Source organism: Limanda limanda, chromosome 7 (assembly GCF_963576545.1).
Source record: "Limanda limanda chromosome 7, fLimLim1.1, whole genome shotgun sequence".
NCBI classification, from domain to species: Eukaryota; Metazoa; Chordata; class Actinopteri; order Pleuronectiformes; family Pleuronectidae; genus Limanda; species Limanda limanda.
In genome coordinates this window covers 8,962,487-8,983,639 of record NC_083642.1, presented here as the reverse complement: position 1 = coordinate 8,983,639, position 21,153 = coordinate 8,962,487, and the positions used below count along the sequence as shown (strand labels likewise).

The 21,153-nt window shown below is 43.3% G+C and overlaps 2 protein-coding genes across 3 annotated transcripts; both read right to left on the bottom strand.

Moving 5' to 3' along the window:
- Positions 1-1,792: 1,792 nt before the first annotated feature.
- Positions 1,793-6,943, bottom strand: LOC133005354 (5-aminolevulinate synthase, non-specific, mitochondrial-like). 2 transcript variants are annotated; one of them, XM_061075010.1, is made up of 11 exons: positions 6,849-6,943; positions 5,695-5,888; positions 5,404-5,577; positions 5,184-5,303; positions 4,869-5,088; positions 4,599-4,783; positions 4,305-4,484; positions 2,981-3,145; positions 2,617-2,885; positions 2,361-2,523; positions 1,793-2,066 (listed from the first exon to the last, which is right to left on the bottom strand). In XM_061075010.1, exons 2-11 carry the CDS (start codon positions 5,870-5,872, stop codon positions 1,906-1,908), a joined length of 1,815 nt encoding a protein of 604 aa, XP_060930993.1. In that variant the 5' UTR covers positions 5,873-5,888; positions 6,849-6,943; the 3' UTR covers positions 1,793-1,905. The 2 variants fall into 2 exon arrangements, with proteins under 2 accessions (XP_060930993.1, XP_060930994.1); XM_061075011.1 differs by having other exon boundaries at positions 6,869-6,943.
- A 1,061-nt stretch (positions 6,944-8,004) lies between these two features.
- Positions 8,005-14,385, bottom strand: spo11 (SPO11 initiator of meiotic double stranded breaks). The gene is made up of 13 exons (XM_061075095.1): positions 14,262-14,385; positions 13,373-13,486; positions 12,538-12,626; positions 12,146-12,212; positions 11,917-12,025; positions 11,532-11,618; positions 11,138-11,174; positions 10,889-10,998; positions 10,663-10,762; positions 10,256-10,293; positions 9,780-9,856; positions 9,251-9,362; positions 8,005-8,673 (listed from the first exon to the last, which is right to left on the bottom strand). Exons 1-13 carry the CDS (start codon positions 14,372-14,374, stop codon positions 8,554-8,556), a joined length of 1,173 nt encoding a protein of 390 aa, XP_060931078.1. The 5' UTR covers positions 14,375-14,385; the 3' UTR covers positions 8,005-8,553.
- Positions 14,386-21,153: the final 6,768 nt, after the last annotated feature.

Sequence of the window (21,153 nt, the reverse complement as noted above, 5' to 3'; positions counted from 1 at the left end):
AGGAGCTGTAGTGTTCGAACCTCCTGTATCGAATTCCTCATTATCCTAAATCCCCTAAATAATCACAACATGGAGGAAGGGTGTTAAAGATACAGGACACCCCAGCTCGATATTCTGAGTTTGCTGGAGCTGCAGCTGGATGACAGCGGCGGTCACCTGACTGCTCCACTTCCACCAACACTTTACATGTTACGTAATGTGCTCAAAACACGAGCTCATGCTAATTCTGTCAGAGGGAAGAGAGTGGGCAGGTCTCTGGTTTTGCAGAATCCCAGGTTTTTTTTGCGTGTCAAGTGCTGCTTCGAGGGCTTTCACGGGGGGGGGGCAAACACTCTCCTGTCATGTGCAGCTGTACGGAGGGAAGCATTCAGAGATGAGAAACATGGGAGGAGAGCTTCCTCTCCATTCATGTTTCTGTGCGTGTGGGAGTAAAGATATTGTTTTTAATTGAGCAGATTCTCCTTAAAAATAACAATGACAGGCCTCTAGGATAGAAGTATCAATTCAATAAAGATGGTGACACTATCTTATGTGAAGAACTACTTGTAATAACCAGGTTGCTGCATCATTGGCAGATCAATTTGACAGTTCACTTGATTTAAAATGCTCCTCTGCTCCACTGTCACATGCTCATGTGTTTGCTGCATTTTATTACAACCACAGTGATCTCCCATGTTATCTGGAGAGGAAACTCAATATCCTGTCCTGTCCTGATACCATCTAGTGGTTCATGGAGAACGCTGCTGCACCAGCTATGAGTCATCTGCACAGGGAGGAGGCGTGTGACGTCACTGGTCCACAGTAGCAAAAGGGAGAACCAGGACGCCGCCATGTGGCCAAACCAGGGATGTCATCGCATGCACTTCATGTGGGGGTGAGAGATTGGATTCCATAAATCTGTCTTAAAGCTGATTGAATATGAGCAGCGCTACTTGATGCATCTGTATTTTTACTAAATCAACAGGTTTTTCAATCAGAAAATGAATAAGGACACAATACTGGAGCAATATGGGTAATTCTATAGTAAATCTATTCATTAAAGTTTGACGTGTAATGTGTTAGACTTCAGGACAGGAATCCTACAGCACCGAACACCTAAGGCACATATATCACTTTCTAATGGAATTTGGGGACAAGCCTGCAGAGAGATGCAATTTCACATTCCACAACAAGCCATGACAGATCATCTTTTGTTGCAAGGAGCACTGCATAAATATTTGGGTGCACCAGATTAAACTGAAGTCTGAATTGTGAAGAATTCCTCCATGTCAGGATCAACACTTTACTCAACTAAATGCTAAGATTACTCACGTTGTCTGGCCAGTCGCTCTTAGAAATCCAACATTATCCACATATACTCTACTCACGGTAATTTGCAATTTCAAAGTGTCATATGAAGTGAAATATTCAGATAGATTATTCAGATATGATTAACCCACCTTAACCATTATATATACATTTTGTAAGATGTTTAATGGGAGTATATATATTTCAGTCAGACAGTAGAATAGGTTATATACTCCCGATATGGTTACATAGATATGGATGGAGTGATGAGCAAATACTTGTAGCACCAAATATAATGATGATTGACCTTCAAGTTGATTCGTAAATGCCACATGTGATACAGGCATGTCCCATAAGGATGTAGTATTAATCTTTATGAGGGTAGTTGTTTCATTTAAACCCACAATAAAGGAATGTTAGTATAAGTGAAAACCACAAAGTACAGTAAAAATAGATTTATGTATAAAACACAGTCAACGTTTAAAAATGAAAACAAAAGTGTAAATTAAAACTTTAGCTGCAATTTTTATTGGTAACAGAACATTATATATATGTGGTGATGTATTTAATTTAAATAAAAATAAATAGGTTGAATAGAATTAGGATTTAGAGTTTACATCAGGCCACAGCTGATATCATGTGACTGAGGCCTGTGAAGTAGGACCTCTCCCTCTCGCTCATCAGCTCGAAGTGAAGAGGCTGCTGGCAGAAGTTACACTCGGCTGAGGGGTGCGGCCTCAGCTCCATTCCCACCTCGGTCCACGTCTTCACCAGCTGCTCTGTGGAGACCAAGCACCAAACAAACAGGTGAGGATACAAACGTAGAAGTAGATGTATAAACCAGTCAAAGTTCTAATGGTCGTATTCAGAACACTGGGTTTTAAAACCTGCAGGGACTTTAACTCTCTTCCTCCAAATAAATATTTCACATTGTGCACACATATATAAAACAAAGACAATTCAAAGAGACAAAACATCCCTAGAATTGCCAATTTATGCATTGTTTGTCTAAGGCATAAAAAAACAGAATTTTTGGATATACAGGATTAAAGAAGATAACTTAGTGGGCATACCAACAAAGTGGTCCATCATCTGTGGGGTGTGGTGGGGGGTGGGGGCGATGCGGAGCAGCTCCTCTCCTTTAGCCACGGTGGGGTAGTTGATTGCCTGGACGTAGATGTTGTTGCGAGACATCATGATGTCACAGATCTCATTGTTCTTCTCTGCATCTGCAACCTACCAAACAAAAAATAAACCTACATTTTTGCAAAGTGTACTTCAAAATGTAGGAATTGTCACAGATGGATGGATTAATTTCTCTTCTTTTACCCGGACAGGGATGATGTGGCTTGGACAGTGGACGACCGGAAGGCCCGAGTCCATCAGCATCTGTCGGAGCAGCTTGACGCTCCTCTGGTGTTTCCTCCTGAGCACCTGGCCTTCTTCGCTTTTCAGGATCTTGATGGATTCCTTCGCCCCTGCGAGCAGCATGGGAGGCAGGGAAGTGGTGAAGATGAATCCAGCAGCGTAGGAGCGGACCGCGTCCACCAGGGCGCTGGTGCTCGCGATGTAACCCCCGACGCAGCCGAATGCTTTGCCTGGAAACGAAACCCACAGCAGGTCAGAGAAGCGTGTATGTGATCGACGAGATTGTTATAAAGTGTTTCCCATCATCAGAGAGGCTTTCACCTACCGAGGGTCCCGGAGATGATGTCCATCTTGTGCATGACTCTGTCTCTGTCCCCGATCCCTCCTCCTCTCGGCCCATACAAGCCCACGGCGTGAACTTCATCCACGAAGGTCAGAGCTCCGTACTTATGGGCAATGTCACACATTTCTTCAAGTGGGCACACAGCCCCTGTGAAGAGCAAACAGTCCATTACACCATGTTTATTTTCATTAAAATAATAGTGACATTAATCTCTATTAGGGTTGCAAAGGGGCGGAAAGTTTCCGGTAAATTTCCAGGAAACTTTCCAATGGAAGTTAAGATCGGAATTTGGGGAATTTTGAAAAAAATTAAACGCTAAGCAATAAAAACATCATTCAAAACTCTATTTTAAAGATGTATGGAATGCAGCACACGCTGCATGTTGAATTTCAACCCTCCACTGTGCATTCTTCCATCACATGCACAGATAATTCCCAGCATCCTTCAAACTACAGCAGGGCTATTGAGGCCTGCTGTAGTGTGCAGGACTAGTCAGGTAATTTTCGATGATATTACTGGGGGAAATATATTAGCATGCTGATTGAGGATTGTTCATCTGTTCATCTAGCCTATTTCCATTCATTTATCCATCAATTGCAAAATATTTTTACAGACGATTCCAATTGTTATTATATCTCTATCTCTATTATTATATCTCTGGCATTGCATCGGTGTTTTTTTACAAACTTTTTTCTCATCTTATTCTATTCTATCTCATGTTTGGAGACATTTCATCTCATCCAATGTGGAAGGAAAGGCTGTGTACATTTGCAAATACTGTGCAACTATGTTAAGAATTACACAACGATGCAGAAGCGTATAGTCAAGTGCCCAAAGTTTCCTCAGGGCTCAATCAGCCTATGACAAAACAAAATGTTTATATTTATGTATGTATATGACAAGGTAAATACAGTTAGAATAAATTACCCACAACATTTCCAGTTTATTCCCGTTAATTCCCGTTAATTCCCGTATATTCCCGTATATTCCAGTTAATTCCCGTTAATTTCCGTATATTCCCGTTAATTCCCATGGAAAGTTTCCAACTTTGAATATTCCCGGAATTTTGCAACCCTAATCTCTATAAATCAAAAGCAGGGTTGTGATGTTTGCTTTGTAAGAGGTTTTTCCTGTTAACTTTGGAGAATCTTAATTTTTTTGTAAATAGACAAAAAATATATGCACTTGTCAGTAAATCCCTAAAACTGAATGAGGCAACAAAGTCCTCTATGTCCCCAGTTTCCTTTTTAAGCATAAGAATTCATCAAATAGGTCTGACACTTCAGTGGCTGAGCTGTCACCTCACCGTCCATCGAGTGCACCGTCTCAAAGGCAACAATCTTCGGAGTTGAGTCATCAGACTTCTCGAGCAGCTCCTGCAAGTGGCTGACGTCATTGTGACGGAACACACACTTCTTGACCCCGCTGTTTCTTATCCCCTGGATCATTGAGGCATGGTTGCCTGCGTCAGAGTAGATTTCACAGCCTACAGGAGAAAAGAAAAAGAAAATAACAACCCTCAAGTGCCTCCTATACATTTCAGTTTAAATCAAATATTACAATTTCCACTTTATGATGTTCAAAGCTGTATATCAGGTACCTGGAAGCATTTTTGCCAGAGTAAACAATGTGGAGTCATTGGCTACAAAGCAGGAGGTGAACAGCAGGGCGGCGTCCTTGTGGTGCAGGTCAGCCAGCTCCTGTTCCAGCTCCACGTGGAATTTACTGTTCCCTGAAATGTTCCTTGTGCCTCCTGCTCCAGCACCGTGCTTCTGAACAGTCTCACTTCAAGGAGAAAAACATTTGAAAGAGTTAACTTTCACATTTCGCGAACACAAATCAGTGAAAGAGGATCCGCTTGCCTACTCACACAATAGCCCGGGTGACTGTGGGGTGACGGCTCATGCCGAGGTAGTCGTTGCTGCACCACACAGACACGTCTCTCTTTGCATGAAGAGACTCCGAGTAGTCGTCTGCCATCGGGAATGAGGAGGCGCGTCTGTTCACCGTCTTGAAAACCCTGTACGTGTGATCCGTCTTCTTGCCTTCAATCTTCTTTTCAAAAAACCTGTCATACTGGAATGTGACGGCTGGTGGGGGAAAACGCGAGAGTTCATGAGATTCACAACAACAACTCGTACATTCTGTGAACTGTCGCCCAGTGGGAGGAAGATGACTTCCTCACCTTCAGGCAGATTATCCTTCAACAGGTGAGATACTGGTTTAATGAAACTTTTCGGTGACTCGGTGTTGGACTGGTCTGCCTCGATGAGATCCACAACCGATAAATCCATGTTTATTTTCCCTGATCAAGAAACTTGCTGTTAATTATCTCTAAATCAATGCATGATATTCATTTGCTACACTTTCATGATTTACACAACCAGCTGACTTTATGGGTTTACCTGTGCAGAAGAAGTGCATCTGCTGGACGTCCTCCTGCAGCTCGATCCTCGCCTCCCTCACGACTCTGTTGCTTTTCTGCTCCATCTCTGCAGCCAGGAAAGGGCATTTAGAGCCCACAGCCTGGCCAGCAGGTGGCGTAGTCTCACCTGGGAGCAACGCTTCATGCTTCTGATCTACAGAACACAGGGGAACATTTTTTAAACTGTAATAAAATTTGATCCTGTGCATTAATTGTATTGGTCAAACAGTTTGATTAAATATGGTACATTCATTCTTTTCTCACAACTGACCGTCATCTGTTGAAGTGGGTTTGGACGCCGAGGCCGAAGAGGACAGAGCTCTGGACGCCAGGTCCATCATCACGGGACACTTTTGGGCATAGTTCACCAGCGATGACTTCCCAGCCAGCTGCAGGAAGACACTGGGCACGGTGGTCAGGAAAGGGCACCGGCGGATCACTGCGTCCATTTGAGACAACCGAGACCTAAAGGAGAAGGGGAATAGGAGAATTATTAAGACATATATAACAACAGTTTTCCTGTGCATTTTTAAGACAAAAAGAATGAACACTGGTTATGTTCTATATTTCAGATACTTGAATACAGCTCCTAGCAATGTTTGACTGGTTAGCATCTCAGATACTTTCCACTAAACCTGATCCTCTTAAATTTAGCCTTTCTATTCCTCTCTCTCTCTCAGTTGCCTACGGCTCCATTTTACCTGAACACATCCCAGTCCACCTTGACGTAACAGATCATGAAGGTCTTGCGAAACATGACTGACTCCACACTAATCTATGACCGGTGAGAGACCAGAGAAGATGTGATGCTAAATGCCCAGGAGGCTCCTCTTCATTCAGTCTGCTCTGCAGCCAGCTGTCCTTGACAAGCCGGAAAAAAGGGAAAAGGGGAGGCCTCCCATCTGAAGGAGTGGTCTCACTAGTGCAACTGTCTTACCTAAGAGAGAGGAGGAGGAGGAGGAGGAGGAGGAGGAGGAGGAGGAGGAGGAGGAGGAAGAGGAGGAGGTGTCTGGCTGCTTGATGAAACAAAATCATGAACTGGGAAAATTGAGCCCACCTGAGCACATATATTACAAAACAGGGACTAGGTCTCTGTAGAAGATCATAGAATCAAATTGAATGGTATGTGTTATATTATACAATCCCATACTGTGCTGTCGAAGCTACCAGATACTAACTGACCTTGGCATGAAAAATAATTTTTAAAACTATGTTGAAAATGTTATTATATTAAAAACCTGTTAACACGTTTATCCAGCTGCTCATAACTTCTCGTTGTCTGGTTTTTTTTTTGAGTCTAGAACATCTGAAGGTTGACAGATTAAAAGTGACACCATAACTAAATTGATCATCAAATCTGCTGAAGAGGAGGATGGACCACGTGACATGCAAACACCGTTATATTCACTTCTTATGTGAACTAACCTGAGTGTTGATGATCTGACCTGAAGCAGCTGAGTCTGTCTGTGTCTCTCTCTCTCTCTCTCTTCTTCTTCTTCTTCTTCTTCACTCCATGTTGGGAAAAGTCCAGACAGTGAAATGACAGCGCCTCGGTCACTGCGGTGACGTTGCAGGAGCATGTTGCACAAGCTGTAAGCCACGCCCACTGGCTGTCATACAATAACATTACCAAAGATCGTCTCGTCCAACAGGAAGCACTCTGCGTGCGTAAGCAGCATACATGATCTGAGGTGACTGAAGACACGACAGCTACGTTTAGCTCTACTGACCTTTCCCCGTTATAAATAAAGTTATTCGCCCTTGTCACGAGACTCTGTTTATGAAATGAGTGAAACCGGGGGGGGGGGTATTCACTCAAGGGGTGTACCTGAGGTACTTTGCCTTTTCATGCTACTTCTGGTCCAAAATAATCCAAAAGAAAAACATTGTGCTTAATGACAATTGTTTGAAAACAGGTTTAATACTTGTTATGATGTGAGCATATATTTTCTTACGTTTACTTATTAAAAACAGATTCAAGATTCAAGATTTTTATTGTCAAATGAACAGAGATAACATGAAGCAGTCACTGTCAATGAAATACTTGGGTCACAGGCTCTCTTTAAGCAATGCGCAGTAATTTCAACCCAAAAAAATTAAATAAAAATAGAAATGGTATAAAATAGAATCAAAAAGAATAAAATAGAATAACAATAAAATAGAATATAAAAATGTAAAATAGAAAATATAATATATATATCTAAATATATATCTTTACAGATGAATGGTGCTGGGCAATGTGTCAAATGTACTTTTTGTTTTCTGGATTCCCTTCGCCGCTCTTTTCTCTTTTAGTTTCCGAGCACAAATTGTTTCCTCAATTCTAAACACAGAAGAAAATAATTACATTCTGTCTGTAAAATGTTCCTTTTGACACAATTCATTATTATTCCACCCTAAGAAATGCCTGTACACGTGTACTGTTAAAGTAAGTAAATATGGAAAATTAATAAACTAGAAACTGTTTCATAAAAAGACAAAATACATCAAGTAAAATGGGGATATAAACATTGAAAGCAGCTTTTTTTGAGACCTGGAATTACTGAAATCTGCTCATCACAAGAATTAATACTCTCACAAAAGATTTTAACCATTTATTTAATCCCAACTGTGTCTGTGAGGATTTACAGCAAGAGATTTTTTACATCTTCTTTCCCTGACAATATTTAATCCACTGTTTCAACCTGCTGGAGAACTGATAATATACAGACCAGCAGCTATAATTTGTTATACACTCATTAATACAAAGTCACACAGACGTCACTGTTCCACATCAAGAAATCATTACACTCCTCTGCTGACTTGTAGACTTTGCACCAGCATGCAGTGAGGTGGTCAGTAGTTGAAAAGCATGAACAACAATGCTGAAACCTGTGTTGGTCCAAATAACTTGGGAAAGTCCAACTAGAACATAAAAACCAAAACCGTACTCTGTCTTACTAACATGTTTACAGGGGTTTTAATTAAACGATAAAATAAACAAAAACACTCATTTATAAATATTCGAACATTACTGTCAAACAAACACGGGTGATTATTTATTGTTGTTCTGAAAAGGTTACATCTTTCTGTAGTACTCAAACCCGCTTCAGCACTTCCCCTTCTCTTCCACTAGATGTCAGCATTGCACTCATATCCAGCCTCCGTAACGCAGCTTGTTGGGCAGGTAGATGCTGGTGAGGAAATCAGGAGCTATGGTTGCCAGGGACTGTATTTCAGCCTTGACCTTAGTCTGTTGCATCAGTTCCATCTACAACAAGAGCAAACACGCCGTTTTACAGGGCGGGCAAGAGTAAACCGTGCAAACAAGCATAAATCATCAGCCTCCCAAACAGAGTAGCTATTCTGTGTCCTCGGTACCCGAGAGCTAAGAGTCCTCTCACACACATTCCTCTGCTGTGTGTCACACAAGCAAATGTTAGAACTGTGTAAACTACCAGCAGGAACTGTTTTTTCTTTTGAAAATGGAGCAGGAAGCTTTATACTAACTTTTCATCAACTAGGTCAAAAGGTGAGTGTGGTAGAGGAGGGCCTGGCAAAGTTAACAATCACACCATTATTCTCTCTCCACGACTACAGGCACATTGTTAAGGTTCAAACATATAATATTCCAAATAAATCTGATTTTCTTTTTTGCTCCAGGGGGAAAATCCCAAAAAAGTGACAAAGGAAAAAATATGATTGAGATGGAAACACAAATAATTCTGAAACTTTCAATCTTGTAACTGAGGCCCGACTGAAATCGACATGTTTGAGTTACTTCCCGTCACCACACACACTATGTAGCTCTCATACACAAAGTCCTGTGCACTTTTCGCCTCGCTCACCTCTCTTTGCCAGTTGGGCTGGCTGCTCAAGTACGGCCTTTTAAGAAGACTACTGAGTTTGCTTTCATCTCTCTCGGTGAGTGGGATCAGGACATCCTCGGGAACCTGCAGCCTGAAGAATGAAATGTTGACTTTACTACACATGACCAAATTCATTTCCTGAATCTGACAGCGGGCAGAATGCAGCACTGTTGATGGATGTTGTTCCTACAGTGGGTTTCCTCTCATTTTCAATGGACTCTCGTTCAGGAGTTATTATATATACGTATATGTTTAGTGGGAAACATAAGAGGAAGAACTGTACAGACGGCAATTAAATGTATGTCAAAAAGCCCTTTTGGCCTAAATTTGTACAAGGGGACATATACTTAAAACTCAATATACTCTCAGATGCAGTTGCTTAAAAGGAGAAAAAAAAGTGAGGGCGACGGCAACAGAAACCAAAACAAACAATCTAAATGTCCCCAGAATATAATCCCAATTAGAGGCAGGAGGAGGAAGTAGGAAGTAACGAATGTTGAGTCCAAACCTCTGGAGGTCAGAGGGGAGGAGGCCTAGCCACATAACGCTGGGGACGGTCAGACTGTGGGCCTCAAACGACATGGCCTGTGGAAAAACCCATGCACACACAAACACAACCACACACACACCCCAGTCACATACAGTGACACAACCTGCATACACACTCACAGTATATATCCAATAAGCACACACATAATCAGCAAGGTACCCCGGTAATGTAGTTATACCCAGCACATGTTCACAATGAAGGAAGTGACCACGAGGGTGATTACACAAACATCACAGAGATCAACAAAGACACTGCCACACAATCACTTAACATTTTCACCTCATTCCACGTCACTTTAAATATGCTGAGATGGATGATTGGTGCATTTTTCCACTTAAAGAGGGGCATAATTACACATTGCTAACACGGAGACACTGAACAGGCCACATCAGATAATGTACAGTACAGGAATAACCGGCATTGGCGGGACTCACCACTGATCCGTACTTGTAGATACACATGATTTCAATGCCTGGGAAAATGAGAGGCAGAGGGAGAGAAAGAGACACGCTGCAATCACTGACATACCAGAGCAATTATCCTCTAAGATGTGTAACGGAGCTAAGAACAAAGTAAAGCATTACACATGTGTCTCGCCATGCAGTGGAAAGGGGGTTAGAGGTATTGAGACTGATGGAAACAGAGTCATCCCACCTGGACAAGATCACGCCAGCGGAAATAATAGCCAGACGAGACAATATGACAGGTGCTAACATCTGCTGGCTTAGTGGGACATGCAACCCTACTGTGTGTGTGTGGAGATGAAAAGAAAGTCAAGTGTTGTTAAACGTGTGGAAGTATGTGAAGTATGTGTGAGAGGCAAAACTGGTTTGATGAGTACCGTGAGGGTCAGCATCCACCAAAGCGAAGGTGGGGACGTGCAGTGTGTCCCAAAGCTTCCTCACCATCAACCTGCTGTTCACATCTGGCACACCTTTACCCTGACGCACAAACAACACATCTAGTATGTTCCCAGAACATCTTGGAGAAAACACGAACCCCAAAACTAGAATTAATGTCATATTTACAAAAATCCCCAAGATACTGTGAGAACAAAGGAAACCAACTGTGATTATGATGCAGGGACGGAGCTTTGTGCAGAAGTCGTCATCCAGGAGTCTCTGGAAAGTTGCATCCTTCTCAACTATCAGGACAAATTTCGCAGATGATACAATATCTGAACTCAGTCAAGGAAAACAGACTCTGCCATACATAATCCCATCGGTATCAATGAATGAAAACAAGAGGAGACACAGGCAAAAAATAAGAGGTGAAACTTTTCAAAGTATTCTCATAAACCCGTTTGTAAAGGATACTTCTAATCCCAGCAATGTTTGATGAAACTGCAACACCCTAAAACAAAACAGACAAGCTGTCAGTCAAATGTGATCCTGTCTAATGCCCTGGTGCTGCTGCTCTGGAGTTGTTGACACCTCATGGTGCTGCAGAACAGCGTTTGCATATTTGTATCACATATTCTCCCAGCACACGCGACACGAACACACATTTCTATCGTCTGTGGTGGTTGTTAATTTGGTGCCGTGACTGTATTACTGACTGTTTGCATACATCAAGTTTTGAAGACTGAAAAAATGTGTTGCAATTGTTTTATAAGGTAGGAAATGTTTTCTATATGTTTAAAAGCAAACTATTGAGATGAGAGAATATGAAAAGTCGGTGGGTCTGATGGTGTCTGTTGATCGGACTTACAGCTGAGCTTGAGTGGCAGTCAATCCGTGTGCCGTCCTCCTCCATGTAACACAGATCACCCGCGATCAATCCCTTGGACGTGGCCAACTGGTGACGTTAAATAAATGTGTTCTCATGTAAAACCATTTATAGCAGTACACATACATCTGAAACTAACTCTTTGAATTCTACTTTAAATAAATCAATCAATCAATTCCACAGGGGTTTCCTGAGGTACGAAGCAGAACCACATGATTAAATAATTGTGGGAGCTGAACTAATAATACCACAACATATCAACAGGAAGTTAAATTTAAGAGTTTTTCATGTCTGGGGTGTGTTCTCTACCACAGTCCCATTATATGTAAACTGTTTCTCACATTAATCGTGTTAAGTGCACACTCACCACATGAAGAGATCTGCGAGGAACCTTCAGCATGCAGGAGATATCATCTACAATACTGTCCACAGTTGTCTGTGACACAAACAGCTGTGTGTTGTTGTAATAGATGTCTCTGTGGAAACAGTTGGTAATTCGTTATGGAGAACACATTTGCAAAAAAACAAGAAAAAAACTGTAAACGATGTGAATTTTATTTGGCTTTTATGATCAGTTAAAAGTAAAAATAAATAACCTTTTCGTGGCGTACGAGTTGCTCTGCACAAGTTTGTAGATGACAGAGAGGATCTTGAGAATTTGTGCTTTAAAAACAGAATTCATCACTGGTTTTATATAAAAGGTCTGGAGTGAAAATAACACAACACATTCTGTTCTTAATTAGGCTACGCGTGTGGTAAACCGATCCTTAAAAGCCTCTTTCAACATGCTCTGACAATTTTTCACCTTAAACCAAATCTGACTTTTACTGCCGTTTTTCACAATGAATACGAAACCAAGGCCACGTGAAGGACAATAAAACTGTACTTGTCTTTTGACTGAATGGAATGTTGGTTGTCAACAACAGCAAAGTCCCATTTGAAGCAAAACGAGAAAAGAAACCAGAGGGAGGTGTGAGCGTCTCCTCACCAAATTTAGTGACAGACGAAGGACAGTCGCTCCTAATGGTGCTGACGGAACCTCCTGAACTCATCTGAAGCCCCACGGCACTGTGAAAACTTAAGTGGGAGGTGATGGGAAAAAAAGCATGGAAGTTTAAGTGGAAAAGAAAGGAAGAAAGAGAGGCCATTGAAGAACTCTGCACATGCTGTGTGAGCAACATTTACTTTTACAGCTTTGAAAACCTGCTCCCACCTGTAAGCCATCTATAATTCCCCACACCCTGAGGGCTACCTATGAGAAGTCCCCCCCCCCCTTACTTCACCGTCCTGATTTGTCTGTGAAACCTTTTGTGGGATTCTGACATTTGAAAGGGCTAAGCCAGAATGTGCTTTAAGCTGCCGCAAAGTTTGATCCAGACAAGACCAGGCAGTCCGCTTTGGGTTTAGGGTTAGGTCTCCGCAGCCTCATCACATTAAAGCCTCTCGGGGTTCAGTCCTTTTCAATTCCTTATCACTCTGCCATCTTTTGAGCCCAGGAAGTTATTTCAACTTCAAAGTTGCAGGTTTTAAGTTTTTGGATGCCAAAGCAGTGTCCTTAAAACACGCCTTGTACAAATTTAGACAGCGCTCAAGTATGTATATTCTTGAAGTAAATTAAGCAGTACTTGGGTGGGCTGACCTCCCACAATACGACCTATGTAGGTAAATGTTTATTTATTTCTTTTCACAACATGAATTGCTTGTGTTTATGTTTTAAAGGTCACACAGCTGACACGGATCCCACAGATCTGCTGTTTAAAATGAAGTGTTGAAGATGGGGGAGGATAACTTGTCACGCTGGGGCATGTTTTAGATCAAGGTACCTGATGTTAGCCCAGCTGGATCTGTTGGGCACTGCCAGGAAAGGAGCCTCTTCTTTGGAAAGACTGGTCACTATTCCAAGGATGATGTTTTCAATACGGGACAGAATTTCCCTGCTGGAAATAAAGATACAAAAAGGATGAGACTATAAATGACAAACATGAATAGTGCATGTGTTGGTTAAATAAGTTAAATAAAAGCATCAAACTTTGATTCCTGCTGGTAATAGTGAAAAGGATAGCTAGAAAATAGCTAAAAAACGAAGCAGGACAATTCAACCTCATTATTGATTTATGTAAATATTATTAAGAAAATCTGAGAATCTGAAAACCCAGACCAAGCAAGGAACTTTCAAAACTGTCATGAAGCAGTCAGGTAAATTGATTATTTTAGCCTACAACTTTACCTGACATTCAATATGATTAAAGAAGATATGAATTGATGCCCTCCAGGCGTAACTTACGTGTTCTCCTTATTTTCAATCACCACTTTCCTAAATATGTTTGGATTACGTAGACTTTTTTGTGTACTCAACACATGACAAATATAATATACAATAAAATAATTCAAGATTTGTTAGCCACACACCCAAACTTTGTATTTTGCCCCTATCTGACAGTGGTTAGCATGTATGGTTAGCATATCAGGCTTATTAGTGTACAGCTAGCTAACTATCCATAGTTGGTGACATGTAATGAAGCTGATATAATAAAGGGACTGAAAAGTTTGTCAAAATTCAGGTTAGCTAGATAAACTTTGCACTGTTTTGCACTTAGGTTTTCACTGTCATTTTGGGACAGGGCAGCTAACAAGCTAGAAGGCTAACTTCAAGCTAGCTGGACCTCACTTCCTGTAGCAGGTGGAGCAGGTGAATGGTGGACGTGAACTTACTGGCTGACTTCCTCCTGTTCGCGCTCTCTGTCCGTCACGACTCCAACACCGTTCAGCTGCTCGGCTCGGAGTTTGTCGATTTCAGGGAAACCTTCTGCTGCCGAGGAAGCCATCGTGTGGTGTGTTAGCCTGTTAGCTTGTGTGTTATTCAGCTACTTCAGGTTCCTGCCAGAGGATCTTACTGGTCACCTGACACAGACCTGGCTGTTTGATTGGCTGACTTCTGGCCGAAAGACTTCCAATATATTTACACAGTAAGACAATATTCATGCTACAATAAATATATATATATATTTAAGTATATTATATGCAGTATTTCTTAATTGGATTCAAGTTGGAAAATGGAGATAACAGTCACATTCACTCCAAGTTCCCGCCTCATATACAAGGCAGTAAAGGTAGTTGAGTACTTTTATACTTTTTTTACTTAAGTATTTGCTGTATTTTAATTTCAGCATTTACTTTAGTTGCTACTTAAAGGGATAGTTCACCCAAAATGAGGATGGAGGGGTGGTCAGTAGTTTCAGGGATAACCGCGTTGGAGCCAAATCCAATACAGTTGATGTAAATGGCACAGTTGATGTAAATAGAGTTCCTTGTTATACAGTAACAAGACGTCATGTTTTATATTATCCCAAAAGGATCAAGAAATCCTGCCAGTAACCAGCTTGAAAGAAAGAACAGAGGCTCTGATCAAGAACAGATAGCGAGCACCAGATCCGTAGACGCAGGGGTCGACCACAGCCGACTGGATTCAAGGTGCAGGCTGTGCAGAGAGGCCCCAGAGGCCCCAGAGGCAGTGCAGCACATAGGAACAGAAGAGTTCTTTAATGTGATGACACACACCACTCCACTACCGCTCTGCAGGGGGTCAGGAAGATATTTGAATACTTTAATCTTTAACAACACACAGATAGAACACTAGAGGGTGTAAGATTCAAGCTGGGGTGGGGGTGTATTACACAGGGGCATAACCGAGTCACTGGGGTAATGAAGAATATATGGGCTGAGTAGCAGTCTCTGAGTCAAATTGGACACAATAGTGGTGGGAAACAACAGAGCTAAGATCCTGACCTGCGGGACCTTTAAATTCCAGACTGCTGGATAACCAACCAGACAGAGTGATGGTTGATAAGGAGCAGAAGCAGACCGCTGTGATAGATGGGGCAGTACCAGCTGAAAATAACCTCAGGGAGAAGAGAAGAGTATTTTCAAGTGTTGGATGAACAACGGGAAAAGATCTGGAATATAATGACCAATGTGGCCGCCGTGAAAATAGGAGCATCAGGGCATGTGACCCCCCACAGACTGGGAGATTGGCTCCAGCGGAGTCCAGGTTCAACATCTGAGATTTCTTTCCAGAAGAGTGCAGTCCTAAGATTAGCTAAAATACCGTGCAGCACCGTCAATCCCCCAGGTGACTCATAGAGGATGTGTTCTCGATGAATCAGTGTTATTAGATTAAATCTACCCCACGGTGGGAGATTTAATTAATATAACCTAGAATAACACTGGCAGGCCACAGACACAGGCATTCTGCACAATGAATACTTATAATTCTGATGCTAATTTTAGACTTTGAGTTCAGGACCTCGACTTGTGCTGTCTCTTGCTGCTCATACTTGAAGACAATACCATTTCTGCGAACAGTCAGTCAATGATGTTAAGCCAGATCCTGATAAAACAAGTTCTTAATTCTTATTCTTGTGGTCTACCTTTTCCTTTAATGTGATAAATCTTCCTCTCTCCTTATTTACGTGATCAGGTTGCCTGAGTTGAGAGAGCAGTTACCAGACTAACCCACAGGAAGCAGTGATGTCCTGACATGCACAGATTTACTGCAAGAAGCTACCTGTTTTCTTATTTTAGCTAAAGGTCAGTGCACATTTGCAAGCCGTGAACATTAATTACATCCAGGGCCGTGTGCGGGGTCACTTAGCACCTCATTTGTGTAAGGAGGTATAGGCCTATGCTGGCGGAGTTCAGAAAGATTCCCATTAGCACCTTTTGTGGCACTCAGTTACGAGACCCCTTTATGTGAGCTTGCTGCTACTTGTCCAAAGGTGTGTCCACTGTATGTGTGTGTTTTCTGGTTGTGTGTGGTGTTTTCACAATGGTGGGTGGGGAGTAATTGGCTGTGGTGAGAGTCCCAGAGAAAACAAACACATATTGTATCTGTCAGCCATGTGGAAGTGGTTTTTAAATATAACCTTGATGATAGCTGCGTGTAAGGATAAAGTGTTTCACTCCGCTCCGTGAGACGCCACAAATGTTTGTTCTTTCTTCAGCAGTTCAGTTTACTCAAAGAGACAGTTATATCTCATTAGGTCTGTTCCAAGCTCCAAACGCTTAAATAACATTAAATAAATACAATGCCCTGAGGACTTCCCGCATGAAGCTGCATCAACAACCCTTTAGAACCTGTTCTTGTCTCCTATTTGCATCATCTTGTAGTCACTTTACTGTTAAAACAGAGACATGCTTAGATTCTACAACTATTAGGTCATCAAGAGTCCCCACCTTGCAGAAATGCTGGCAGGCATGCTGTGTGTGTTTGCTGAGGCACTAAAGTCTTTTTTTTTACACAGTGCGAAGGCCTGGTCGGAGTGTGTGGGAGCCGGGATCTAAAGAGAAGAGGTCCGTGCCCCTGACCTGACCCTGAATATTTCCTAATGTGCAGCTTTGCCAAAGGTCCCCCTTTCTCCTGAGTGGCTTTGGCAAGCTGCTTCCGTTGTAATAGCTCTTAATTTCTGAGTAATTGCTATCTCCAAGTGATGAGTGACGACCCCTCACCCAAACCGAAAAAAAATCAAACATGTGGAACACTGCAAGTTGTGGGGGTCCTTTTTTCGAATGTTCCAGACCCCTGCTGTTCTTTTGGCCCAGAGGAGATTTGTGTCGAGTGTGGGGCCCTAACCTGAGGAGACAGAGTGCAACGAGTCATGTGCTTGTCTCGGGATGAGTGTTTGTGCTGGGCAGTGGGGGGGAAGCAGGGGCTGCAGGGTCAGAGGAAAGAGGTGAGGGGGGGGGGGGACCCGCTGCAGGTGAGGGGGATTAGCTGCAGCTAGAGGCCCAAAGAAACTAAATACAGATCTGTCAACCTAATCCTCACAAATAGAAAACAGAGCCGCCCTCCCTTCACAATCCACATAGTTCAGCACATCCACCTCCTGTTCCCCCCCCCCCCCCCCTTCTACCTCGGGCTCTCCAGCTCCTCTGTTTCTCATCAGCTTTTGGCCTGAGCCAGTCTGGCTATGCAGCCTCCTCTCTAATGGCTCCTCCGACCAGCATGAGTCTGGGGCTGACTGATCACCCAGGGTCCCTTGTGATTGACAGGCCAACACAGCATTACGGAGTGATGAGAGCAAGAGTCAAGGGGGCAAGGCCTCTCGTTGCACAGACAAGAATCTAAATGGGACCTCTGGCTGGAGCTGCACGGACCTTTATCAGGCCCTCACACCTCAGTAATGGATGCTGATAAGTGTGTGGCCGGGTGAGGAGACCAGCTCAGTGTCAATCCCCGGACCTTTCTGCCGACGACACAAGTGACAGAGTGCCTGAGTGATAACATCCTGCAATGGATAAGCCCTACTAAGCTGGGAATTATGGGAAGCTTAACTAAAACAGAATCTCTGACTGTCACTGACACCAACTATAACTGATGGCACTGGCTGGACTGTTGAGAGCTATGAATCAGATCCAAGCTACTCCGGTGTTCCCGGGTGCCATATCCGGCTGCAGACAGACGTGGGAGTGATAGCACACGTACCGGATATGAGTGAAAGTAGGTACTGAGTGATAGCAAGCTGCAGAATTTCAATAAATAAATATTTGTGTTCGCGCCGGAAATATCTCTTTTCAGCATCCACTGCTGTCATGAAACTTGTTATAGCAAACAAATAAGTTTGGAATTGATTATGAGACAGAGACTGTGTCTCAGCTGCCAGCTCCTCTGTTTTGCTCCAAAATCTCCTTATTTCTTAGTATTAAAGGAATAGATCTAAGTCAGTGATCTGTCTGGCAAAACTTTTGGAGCTCTTTGAACGTCAATCTGTTAAATTTAGTTTCTAAAATTTATGTGAGATGTAACGTTTAAAAATAAGAATGCGAAACTAAATGGATTCGATAAGGTATTCGAAAGCACTTGGATTCAATCATTCGTTGCTGGTTGCAATTTTTCTCAAAATGCTATCAAATCCAAAACCTATGTGGGATATACAAAGTGAACCATTTAAAGCTGTTTCATAAAACCAACCCCCTCTCTTTCTTCTGCCTGTCTCGCAGCTGTGTTTCATATGTCCATGAGGCCCCTGGAAGTGTGAGACACCAGAAGGGGAACATTTGCAATAGCTCAGCTCCACCTGGTTGGGCTGTTTTAACAGGCCGCTGGTTTGTGCAGTGCTCACAGTGGGGTTACGGCAAAAACGTAGACATGGGCGGACAGGACAGACAGACGCAGAGGGGAGGGGGGGCAGAGGAAAATATGTGCCTCCACCCTCTCCTGTCCTTGTACCACGACCCCACACTGCTTCATTGGAGGGTCAGTTTACCCTGAAGAAAAGTTTGACTGTATTGTGTGTTGCTCTGCTCAGTCAGACCCCCTCACCCCTGCTCCTCCTCCAAACCTCATCGGCCTCCTTGCATCCGCGGGCCTTCAAACGACTGCTGCCTGCTGCTCGGTGAGGCAACACATGAAATAAATATTAATCTGACCTCCGACCGCATGAGCTGCTCAATAGAGATAACCAGGCAGACGGAAGAGAGCGCACATGCTCCGAGGAGGAGAAAGAGAGAAAAGCAACATCATGTGCGAAGTTGCGGGGGTGTGAAAGACTATGCAGGGATTTTTCACTCCACTGCTGTGTGGTCCCCTCTGGAGCTCAGGATCATGCTCCAACCTGTTGGAGTGCAGTGTATTTGCACAGATTGGAGGAAGTTGGAAGCTGTTGATCATAAATAAGACATTTTAAGAAGCTGTTCCCCTCATGGAATAATTTGATAGCTGTATGTATACATGTCCTGATGGTAGAAAAAGTGTCAACTCTCTTTTAAAGTTGTATTCATTGCTTGAATGTAATGGTACAGTAATTAACGTGTTGTATTTATAGACAAAATATTGAGTTAATTGTGAGATAACTGCGAGATTTTTCGACTATTATTTCCACAGTTTGTTCTCCATGTGTGTGTCTTTGACAGAAGGTTCAAAGAGTATTTGTTCGGCTTTTCTGCTTTCGCTCTCCTTGTCAAAGGCCCCTCAGTGCAGCTCACCCAGCCTGGCCTCAGCCGGTGCCCACTGTTTACTGTGACTGTCACTAGGCCCATGGAGGCAAAAACAAAGGGGGGTCTGTTCCTATTGTCCTGCCCAGGATCGTCAGCTCCTCTCTGGGCACAAACTGAGCTGAAGGTTGGGGGTTGTTGGAGGACCACCGGGGGGGTTTACCTCACCAACCTTAAAGCCCGGGCAGGAGAGCAACAGCATGAGACAATGAGCGAAAGGGGCTAGAAAGTGAGAGAGAGAGAGGAAGATGTATAGTTAGAGCTAAAACCAAGAGCCTTTCAAGTCCCTTGTCGGAAACTGCTGTAATGTAAACACCTGCGGCCATTAGCTGATTCTATCTGAGGCACCGGATAGAAATGTTTATATGTTACAGGCTACTACTGAAAGGCCATTGAAAAGCAAATAGAGGATTAGATATACAGAATGAGTAGTGGCAGCCCATGTGAGCTTTCAGGCTTTAAGCCATGTTGAACTGTCATTCGAAAAAAAGAGTAGTGGAACGCCTTTGAAGACAAGAACAACCACATTAAATGGGCAGGAAGGTGAGCTAAGTGTAGAATACCCCAAGACATTCTCTGCCTCTTTTCCTCCCCTCCTCTGTTTGCAATCATTGCTCAAGCCGTCTGGCAGCCTGCTCTCGCTGTGCCATTGAAGTCTAATTTTACTGTCATAAAAATCACCTGGCAAGCTGTAGCCCTAAAACACATCAACCGACCAGAGCTTTTACAACACCACTCTCTGTGTAGTGAAAAGGTTTTAGGAGGTCTGTCGGGATATAGCGGTCGTTCCACGGTGCAGCGACCATCTGAGATCCCTCCGTCTCTGTCAGTGAGAGCGGAGCTGTACAAGAGGGTCAGGAGCGTTCCATTAAAGTGTGGTGTTTAAGAGGTGCTGGGGCCAGGGGGGCAGATGGAGGGATGGAGCAGCTGCCAAACATCTGCACCCCTCCTTCGCTATGTCTGTGCTCCGCCTGTGCACCGCCGCCTTTGTCACAAACTTCCTGCTCCAGCGGTGGGGATAAAAAGCTTGGATGTCTGCAAAAATGCAGCATGAAATGGCCGTTTGTGTGGCTGTTACTCTGCCTCTCCGACATCAAAGGTCAACTGACTTGGAGCGCTCGCGACCACATGACCCGAGGCGTTCAGACGGTGCACCTGCAGATTTGACAGCACTGCAACCTCTCCCTTGAAGTTTTCCCCTCGCACGGGCAAACAATTATCCTGTGAAAATTATTTTCCATAATGCAAACCAACTCTGAAAAGGCCTCTTGTCACTGACTGCACATCTGCCGGTCGTTGAATCCACTCAGGAACTGGGAATTGTGGGAAAGGAAAAGACAAAGGGTGCCACTGACTTTTAATAAAGTGAAGTACTATGATACAAATTACAGTCTAATCCCTCTTTCTATTTGCACATGCTGCCTCAAGCCTTTCCACAACTGATAACAAAGGAAGAGTTATTTCTCCATTAGACAGGCACCTCTCCCCCCCCCCCTTCTCTCTCTCTCTCTCTCCCCTGCTCCTCCCATCCTCCCAGCACCTCCTCTACAGACCGTGTTCGTGTCTCTCCCGGGGAAGCAGCCTCCTCTCTCTGCAGTTGCAGGCTGCACCACAG

Bases quoted from the DNA above. Each gene is read 5' to 3' on its own strand.
- spo11 (XM_061075095.1), bottom strand. From the start codon at position 14,374: ATGGCTTCCTCGGCAGCAGAAGGTTTCCCTGAAATCGACAAACTCCGA. The intron at 12,627-13,372 runs GTACCTTGATCT...CTCCCACTTAAG, and splicing joins TCCAGCTGGGCTAACATCAG to TTTTCACAGTGCCGTGGGGC. The intron at 10,294-10,662 runs GTACTCATCAAA...TCATTTTCCCAG, and splicing joins GGTGGATGCTGACCCTCACG to GCATTGAAATCATGTGTATC.
- LOC133005354 (XM_061075010.1), bottom strand. From the start codon at position 5,872: ATGGACGCAGTGATCCGCCGGTGCCCTTTCCTGACCACCGTGCCCAGT. The intron at 2,524-2,616 runs GTAAAAGAAGAG...TTTGTTTGGTAG, and splicing joins GCCACATCATCCCTGTCCGG to GTTGCAGATGCAGAGAAGAA. The intron at 2,067-2,360 runs GTATGCCCACTA...TGGTCTCCACAG, and splicing joins GATGATGGACCACTTTGTTG to AGCAGCTGGTGAAGACGTGG.